This window comes from Ceratosolen solmsi, unplaced genomic scaffold (assembly GCF_000503995.2).
Source record: "Ceratosolen solmsi marchali unplaced genomic scaffold, CerSol_1.0 scaffold45, whole genome shotgun sequence".
Classification (NCBI taxonomy): Eukaryota; Metazoa; Arthropoda; class Insecta; order Hymenoptera; family Agaonidae; genus Ceratosolen; species Ceratosolen solmsi.
Genome location: NW_011948436.1, coordinates 614774 through 624013, shown reverse-complemented (window position 1 = coordinate 624013; position 9240 = coordinate 614774). Strand labels below are relative to the sequence as shown.

The 9240-nt window shown below is 23.7% G+C and overlaps 2 protein-coding genes across 2 annotated transcripts; one reads left to right on the top strand and one right to left on the bottom strand.

Moving 5' to 3' along the window:
• Positions 1-377: 377 nt before the first annotated feature.
• Positions 378-1806, top strand: Rpb10 (DNA-directed RNA polymerases I, II, and III subunit Rpb10). Its single transcript, XM_011503078.1, has 2 exons — positions 378-499; positions 1516-1806. Exons 1-2 carry the CDS (start codon positions 405-407, stop codon positions 1622-1624), a joined length of 204 nt encoding a protein of 67 aa, XP_011501380.1. The 5' UTR covers positions 378-404; the 3' UTR covers positions 1625-1806.
• Positions 1807-2003: 197 nt separating this feature from the next.
• Positions 2004-8676, bottom strand: path (solute carrier family 36 member pathetic). The gene is made up of 9 exons (XM_011503077.1): positions 8647-8676; positions 8474-8562; positions 6855-6953; positions 5746-5896; positions 5292-5413; positions 3088-3449; positions 2645-2828; positions 2397-2563; positions 2004-2308 (listed from the first exon to the last, which is right to left on the bottom strand). The coding sequence occupies exons 1-9, from the start codon at positions 8647-8649 to the stop codon at positions 2037-2039; spliced, it is 1449 nt and encodes a 482-aa protein (XP_011501379.1). The 5' UTR covers positions 8650-8676; the 3' UTR covers positions 2004-2036.
• Positions 8677-9240: the final 564 nt, after the last annotated feature.

Sequence of the window (9240 nt, the reverse complement as noted above, 5' to 3'; positions counted from 1 at the left end):
GAACAAAGAAAAATTATGCATGATGTGTGCGTATAAATGTATCTAAATTTGAACAACTGCTGAATTTCTGTTGAAATAGTATGTATCTATTTGAAAACTTATTTTAGTAAAAAAAAAAAAAAAAAAAAAAATTCTTAGTTTCTTTATCTAACATTAAACTGAATTACCACAATATTATAGATACACAATGTTTTCATCGTATGGCAGACTTTTTTTGTATCGTTAAAAATTTTATGAGAATGACGATGAAGCTCCATATTGTTATTCTACAATTGCGCACTCTAGTGTAGATTATATAAAAAGAGAGAACCATAATTGATGTATTGCTGTTATATATAGAAAATTTAATCAAATAAGAAATTGTTTAATATATATATATATATATATATATATAAAGATTAAAAATGATTATTCCTGTACGTTGTTTCACGTGCGGAAAAGTTATTGGTAATAAGTGGGAGGCTTATTTAGGTTTACTACAAGCTGAATACACCGAAGGGTAACATAACCTTATTCAATCATAAATTTCATATATTATTTTATTTTGTATAAGTAATAAATTTTATATATGCTTTTTTGTCAATATTCTGTTTAATGATGGTAAATAAATTATAATAAAAGCAATACGAAACTTTTATATGAATTTTGTAGTTTTATTTGACATTATTTTTAGAGTTGTTTTATAATTTATAATACGTAATAATATTATGCAAAATACAAGAAATGTATGTAAATATTGTAAATTTTTATAATGAATATGTTAGTATGAAATTTATATTTATCTATATTTATTAATAACATTAATATATTACTAAAAATAATTAACTATGTCGTTTTTTGAAACTGAATGTTAAAATAAAAACAATTTAAGAATAATTTTAACAATAAATAATAAAAGTTACTTTGGTAATGTGAGAGACAATATAAAAGCATTATTGAATATAACTGTTAGTAATTACTTTCAGATCTATAAACATTGAAAATTGAAAGTAAGTTAATTTACTTTGAATTGGATCAGCATATTATATTTTTTATTATCTATTGGTTAGAAACTCCATGAATTTATTTATATCTTCCATGAACTTGGATAAGGTTAAATTAATAAATTGCTATATTTAACAAATATTTTGGAAAAATGTATGCTTTCGATAATAGAAACTTCAATATTCTGGAAGCTATTAAACATTATACAAAATTTATTGTTTGTGTAAATAAATTTTTATACAATAAATATTATATATTTATAAAAAATAAAAGAGTATGTAATGCTTTTATTAGGAAATTTAAGTATAATTTAATCTTAAACATTTAGTTAATTATATTAATTCAATTAAGATGAAACTTTATTATCGATTATTGTTATGCATTTTAAACATTTTGATAAATCATGTTTAATGATTACATAACTGACTATTCTTTCATTGATGCATATTTTTATTATTTATAATTTTATTTTAATGTTTCTTTTTTTTTAATATAAAAATGTTTAATTATGAACAATCTGTCTTATTCCAGAGATGCTTTAGATTCATTGGGATTGAAGAGATACTGTTGTCGAAGAATGCTTTTAGGACATGTAGATTTGATTGAGAAATTATTAAATTATGCACCTTTGGAAAAATGAATATAATAATTATAATTTAATTGAATCTACATTTCTAATTCTACATTTATATTAATAATGCTATTGACGAATGACTTTAAAAGTGTGTTGAAGAAAAGAAACTATGTAAAAATTATAAATATTGCATGAATGATTAAATGTTTCACTTATAAAAAGATGGTTAAATAATATTGTATTTCACATTTTTAAATAAAAATAATGTGAAATAATTAAAATTCTTTTTGTAAATTATTCAACTTAAATTACATCTATATAAGGAAAAAATATACATTGTTATTACAAATTTTCATAAAGTATATTCTTATTATTGTATCAAAAAAACTTTATTTTTTAAAACTAGATCATTTCAAAACATATTTACAAAACATATTTTTGTTATACATGTGTTTAAAAGGTAATTAAAATTTAACACCTACTCAACATTACATTTTTTTTGTTCATCAGAACTGTATAAACCTATTATTTCTGCAATAGCACTTCGGGAGCCAAATACTAAGGCCAAAAGACCAATAACGCATATAATGACATTTTTCATCGCTACCCAATTAAATCTTCCAAATCCAATGTCCCAGTATGTTACAGTTTCTATAAAGACAGGAACTAGGAGACCCAGAATTGAAAAACAAAATGCACCAATTAAGCCTATGAAGGGGCCAATTGTCGGTACAGCTACTGCTAGTAGAACTGTAAACGAAATTTTTTTTAAATCATAACATGGATACTGGCAATTGTACGACTTTATTAATTGAATTTATTTCAAATCGATAAATACCTGAACCAGTAACTAGAACTGTTCTTAAAATGTAATTGGCAAGAAGGGGTTTTTTTTGGAAACGATCTTTAATGCCTGTCCAGGCAATATCAAGGCACACATAGAACTGTAAGCCGAAAGTGCAGTATACAGCCAAAGCAATAAAAACTTTTACTATTTGTGCTGGGCTGAAATAAATATAATTACTTGGTTATAAACAATTTTCAATACATAATTATATGACTGCAGTTTAATTGTACAGGACTCACATCTCAGCTATTGGTAAATTTAACGTAATACTGTCGCAAGTATTATTACCGTATCTTACGTATCCTAAAAAGCCAAGGAGAATATAAATCAATGTCACTCCTGACATTCCTTTATTCAGCACTCCGCAAATTCCGATAAAATTCTGTGGTGTTTTCATATTATTCTCTAATGGCATCACCACTCCTAAGAATAACAAGTATTATGAAATATTGAGAGAATTTTTATTATCAAATGATAAATTTTAATTACTAATACACTTTAATCACATATAATATATATTACTATATAATTATAGATTATAAAAGTATAATATCAACATCATTACTGTCATGATATTTGAGTTATTAAAATTTTTTGAAATTTCTATTAATAAATAAAAAAGCTGATTAAATTAAAGATTTCGCATAATATTTTTGTTGCTTATAATAAACGATATACGTACCAATGGCCTCCATGGCAAAAATTGTGATACTGAAGAAATTTGGAAATTCTGAAACATTTGCCATAAATGGTATTTGTTCTCTATCTATTGGCTTCATATCTTTGACGAGATAATAAAACGTAATTCCTAGTCCAGTGCCCATGAAGACATTTGCCACCATAGAAACGGGAGCAAGATACTTTAGATTGGGTATCCAGCTAAGAAGGATCATTGGTACCAAGAGCAAGGATATAACAAGTCTCTCATCTACCCCATAGCCAAGGTAGTGGTCGATTATCTGTTTGAAATTTGCCGCAACAATTACGGCGTAAACGCTGCAGGTACCATAATAAGTTATAAACAAACTTATTTGTATAAGATATCTGTAACGAGAAATAGAAAAAATTAGCATTCTATTTTTATTAAGAACGAAACAACTCATACACGTTAATACAAACATATTGGAAAAACACCCAGTCTGAATTTTTATTATAAAAAATATCAACATAGTTTGATGTTTATATTAGCATACTATCCATGTTTCGTTTATTTCCATTTAATATTTATTTTAAACTATGGTTCGTGAAAATTGTTTGATAAAACGGAACGAAATAATTTATTTTGAATTTTAACTATTTGTAATCTAGATTATTATAAGTTTGGATCCTGAAAATATAATAATAATTCACGAGTTGGTACTTGTATGCAATTATCATTGGTAAAATAATGTAACGTTAGTTAATATATTGTCATTCTTAATTTATTTAGTTTTTTTTTTCTTTGAAAGTCTTAATTTATGGCAATCAGAATTAAATTATTTGAATTTATTAAGGTATGTATTATTTATTTTAAATTTCCGTGGATAGCGTCATGATTGGAATTGTTTTAAAATGAGAAACCAGCAGTTATGGTGGAAAATAACAAAATAATTCTATCAACAATTATATTGCAATATAATAAGTCTAACAGCAATTATCTTGTCTAATAACAATCGATATTATTGGTATATTTGTTAATTAATTTAGTTAATTAATCATAAAATTAAAAAAAACATTATTAAAAACAACATCTATTTTCCAACTATTGTAATATATTAACGTTAATATGTATAAAGTAATTTAAATTAAAAAGACAAGATTTATGAAAGTTCAAGTGTTTTATGAGATCGGAATTTAAATCAAATCTTTTTACCGTTATCTACAAACAATATTTATGTTTCAATTATATCATTGATCTATTTAATAAAAATATAAGTTTCACCGAAATTCTACTTGAAAAGAATTTTATTCGGTATATTTAATTTGCGTATTGTACTAATGGATAACAAGGCTTATATATTTATAAAAGGTCATTATAATTGCCTTTTATTCGTCCATTCTTCAACAAGTAGATATTCGATAATTCATTATAACAATACAAAGTAATGATATGAGAATAGTGCATGTTTACGATTGTGCGGATAATAAAAAAAATGTTACATAAGTTATATTTGATTAGGAATATATTGATAGGCTCTGTATTCTTTGTCATCCTACTGCAATCCTTATCTATAGAGTGTGTGCTTTCATTCTAGGAACCACTAAATAATTATTACCTATTGAGAATTGTTATGTGAAAGATCATTAAATGTATATACATATACATACATATATATATATATATATATATATATATATATATATATATATATATATATATATATATATATATACCTGCTTTAGATTATATAATCTACATATTAATCATTATACGAAAGGTAAAATCAAATAACATCTACACATATGTGATCGATAATAAATTCAACAAACAAATGTCTTATTTGATAAATTAATTTCAATCAAAATTAATATTGTTTTGTTAACTATTCGTAAGGAAGTCTCAGATTTGTTTATTGTTTTTATTTAATATCATCTCGATCTTTTTTCTCTATTTAACTTTTTTTAATTTTATTTCGTTTTTTACTTATATTTTATTTCTTAAAATATATTCAATAAGATAACCTCGTATCTATATAAATGTCTTGTGTGGTGGATTAATAAGGTATTTATCTTTAAATATACTTGAAAACAAATTTAGAAAGGCTTTCTTGATATAAAGAAGCTATAGAATTTATATTAAAAATATATATATATATATATGAATGAATCAAAGTACTATTTTCTGTTTTTCAAATTCTGTATATTAAAATTTCAAATCTATGAGAAATTAATATGTACGTATATTACCTAGATGGTGCAGCAAAAGGCCGGGCCCATTTGGGTCCGCTGGCAAAGGCAGTTTCGGCAACATCCGCAAAACTCATTTCTGTTCGTCTCGTTTTAAAATAAAGGACGTGGGCACATTTAACCTGCGAATATATTTATAATATAAATAATTTATTATTATATAGTTAATCCTTGTAAACAGCATGTCTCTGATATTTTATTGAGTAATCAGACTTTTAGTCTGATATATAGTCTGAATAAATTATATTCTAAAAATTAGATTTAAATTCTATATTGATGATGAATACTTTCAATTATGAATATATTTAGTGGAACTACGTATGTATTACCGTGTTCTTTAATGTAAAACATATATTAATACTAATAAAAAAAATTAATAGATAAATTTATCGACGAGAATACTCTATGAATGTAATTAAACATTAATTACAATTGGTTGTTCTATTACACTTACAAGAATATAGGCACAATGCGTGCAAACGAATGCAACAAGGATTGTCGCAAGAACTCCTACTACTAGTCCCGCACTTCGAAAAGCGACAGGCATTGCCAAAATTCCTGTTCCTAATGACGCTTTTAGAAGGTGAGTTAACGTATCACAATCTCTATAAAATAAAATATAAACATGTTTAGTTTGTTTTTAAATGAAATATCTTATTGAATATTTTTGCGAAATTTTAATATATAACGAATTAACTTCTGTATAAAACTTATGCAATCTTCTATACTATATAAAACAGGGGTCACAATTGTTTAAATTTAATGAAAAAAATTTATATAAGAGAATTGTAATTCGAGTAACGTACATAATATAGTATTTCTTTACATTTATGAATAAATTATTATAATGTATTGTATTTTTTATGTTACTCGCAATCATTTATTTTACGAAATAAAACGTTCTTGTTCATTAAGAAAATTAATTTGATTAGATATTCGTTCAATTCTTTATTCTATTGTATGTATAATGCATAGGACTTTTCTTTGCAGTTCTTTAAAAATAAACTGTTTATAATCAATGCTGATATTAAGTAATATAAAGGAATAAGATTTATTTCAAATGAATCGGTCAAATTGCTAACAATAGCTTTATATGTATTATTTACATACGTGATATTCCATAATTTTAATACATTATTAGTCGAAAATACTATCATGAAAACTATTATTGATTGTTAGAGACTTTATATAACAAGTGAAATATAAAAGTGAATATTTAAAGATTCAGATGTGTACCGTCGACTTTGGAGCTATGTTAAGTTACACGTAATATTGATAAAATTATAATATATAAAATAATTATATTTAAGCTATATTTACTGAAAGTCTGGTTTTGTCTTAAATAATTTTATAATTAAAAATTTAAATAAATAAATTAAATTCGTCCAATAATTTGAAACTTGTTACTGAACGTAATAACTTCATAATAAAGTTTCTTTTTGTTCGTTCAATATTTTAATTTTACTTCCTTACTTTAAACTATTAAATAAAAAATAATAAGGCCAAAAACTATTATTCCATAGTAGCATATTTATTAATAAATTTAAAATAAAAAATACGTACGTTGTTGGATTGGGAACTTTACGTTCTGTGAACGGATCAAAGTTCTTTGCATCTCGTATGGCAGTTTCAACATCACGCGGGACAACTTGTACTTTGTACCTGTAAAGTTCAATGAAATATAATGGAACAACATTAGAGAAAAGATTTTTGAATAGATATTATATATGTATTATTTCACGACTTATTTCTATTTTCTAACTTTCATTTTTCGTCCATGTCTTAACGATATATAGATATTTTAAAATTTCTACTTAATAATTTTTACGTAATATCACCTTATAAGACTTATTTAAAATTTAACTAAAATTAAAAAATTTTATAATTAAGAAATGAATAAAAGTAATAAAAATAAAAAATAAAATTTTTATAAAAACTCCAATGCACTATTCTCAGTCATATCGTTCTTGTGCTATTATCTGATTATAAAGAAATAGTCTTCTATCTTTAATATTACAATATAGACATTCGTCTTCCTGCGTTTTCTTCTGCGTTTGCGTAACTATTATGCACTTAGGTATAGTCTAATCGATAGCCTTATTTCAACCAGGGACAGGAAACCGTTTAATTAAAACAGTCACAAATGACCAGTGCTGGAGGTCGCTGCACTCATTTTATTATCTTTAAAACTCCTTTTAAACTTTTTTTATTATCTTTGTTATTAATTCATACTTATTATTCATTCCACAGATGCACTTCGTTAATAAAGCACTACGTGATGTTTAGCGAGAAAACAGAAATTTTTATACATATTGTTTATTATTTCAATATTCTTCAAGAATCACACTTAACCATTCTTATGTTTAAATTAATCAACTACCTGTGCTAACTTTTATTTGACCAATACCGCTGCATTTGTTTTAAAGTAATTGTTTCTGAAAACTTATTTTTATTATCTAAAATCTGAATTATCTAAGAAATAATAATATAACGAATTATAAATTATGATATCTGATGTAACGCCATTTTGCTTTGAAATAAAAATATTTTTATCAAATATTTCACATACGATATTAGCATTAACTACTTCATTTATTACAAAAATTATGACTAACCAATATGATTTTTCGTATAATTTTTTCAGAAACCATCGCACAATATATTCTTTACACAAAATAAATTATATATAGCATAAATTTGTATTAAGAACTTATTATACTACCGACTTAATAATTAATTAATATTAAAATATATTTAATTAGCATATTCAATTAACTTAAGGTACAATTAACAATAAGAAGTACTGGGATTTGGCATTGAATTGATTTATGTAACTACATTTCATATTTAAATAATGTGTTCAATTTTTCAACACAGTAATCGTATATATGAGGTCAAAGGGTAATAACGAATAAGACAAAGCATTTCCATAACAAAATTTAAAATGAAAAGCTTTATAATTAAATTAACACTTTACGATTAAAAACGTTCATTTTTTTTCTTTATTGATATCACATGTTTAATAAACAGTCTGATTTTTTCAATAAAATAAGCTACGTATTATTTTAGTTATATTAAAAAAAAAAAAAAAGATTATTTGATTAAATAAGCAATTATAGACCTTGAAATAACCAGTAATTGATTTCAATCAAAATAAAATTTATTTTTCGTTAGAAACTTACTTGGCAGTGAGGACCCCATCTTTTAAATTAGATCCGTCTTGCGGAAGGAAAGTATCTAATTCTGTTGGTGCTTTATGATTTTCTTCAACCTGTATACCATTGCAACAAATTTAATAAATGTTTTGTCAATATTAAAGAATATTGTATTATTATTTTTAATTTTTAATATTTACCATTTTTACTAATTTTTTTTTGTTTCTGTCTGTATTTTCAAATTATCTACAACATAAAAAATAAAATGTTAATTAAAATATATGATTATTTTTAATTTTTTATATTTTATGCATTAAATTTACACTTTACATTGTCAAAAACAATTAGATCTCGATAATTCATTGGTATTTTGTCAATTCGTTATTCATTATTGACGAAAAGGGTTTGTACACAGGATTTTTTTCGTAAACAGTTTATTGGAAAAAAAAGATTTATTATATTATGTATATTTAAGTATATATAGATTCAATAAATCAATAGTTTTCAAAACACTTAACCAGAAATACCTTATATATTTATATACATAAATGTATGGCTGATAATCCTAATTCTCAAAGAGACCTCAAAATTTGTCAGAAATAGGACAAGAATATTTTTTGTTTACATTATTATTGAATTTAATTAAATGAGGTTTAAAATTAAACATATAAATAATTAAAAATATTTATATGAAAAGCAATGATTTTTTTATATGATAGATTACTAAATTTGTGGAAAGTAATTCGATCTATTTAACAAGTTACAATAGCTTTTAAGTAAAAAGTTATGAAATA

What these genes read in the sequence shown, in the direction of transcription:
- Rpb10 (XM_011503078.1), top strand. Translation starts at nt 405, where the DNA reads ATGATTATTCCTGTACGTTGTTTCACGTGCGGAAAAGTTATTGGTAAT. An exon ending in CAAGCTGAATACACCGAAGG is followed by an intron (nt 500 to 1,515) that starts GTAACATAACCT and finishes GTCTTATTCCAG; the next exon opens with AGATGCTTTAGATTCATTGG.
- path (XM_011503077.1), bottom strand. An exon ending in TTTTGCCATGGAGGCCATTG is followed by an intron (nt 2,829 to 3,087) that starts GTACGTATATCG and finishes TGTTATTCTTAG; the next exon opens with GAGTGGTGATGCCATTAGAG. An exon ending in AGTTCTAGTTACTGGTTCAG is followed by an intron (nt 2,309 to 2,396) that starts GTATTTATCGAT and finishes TTTCGTTTACAG; the next exon opens with TTCTACTAGCAGTAGCTGTA.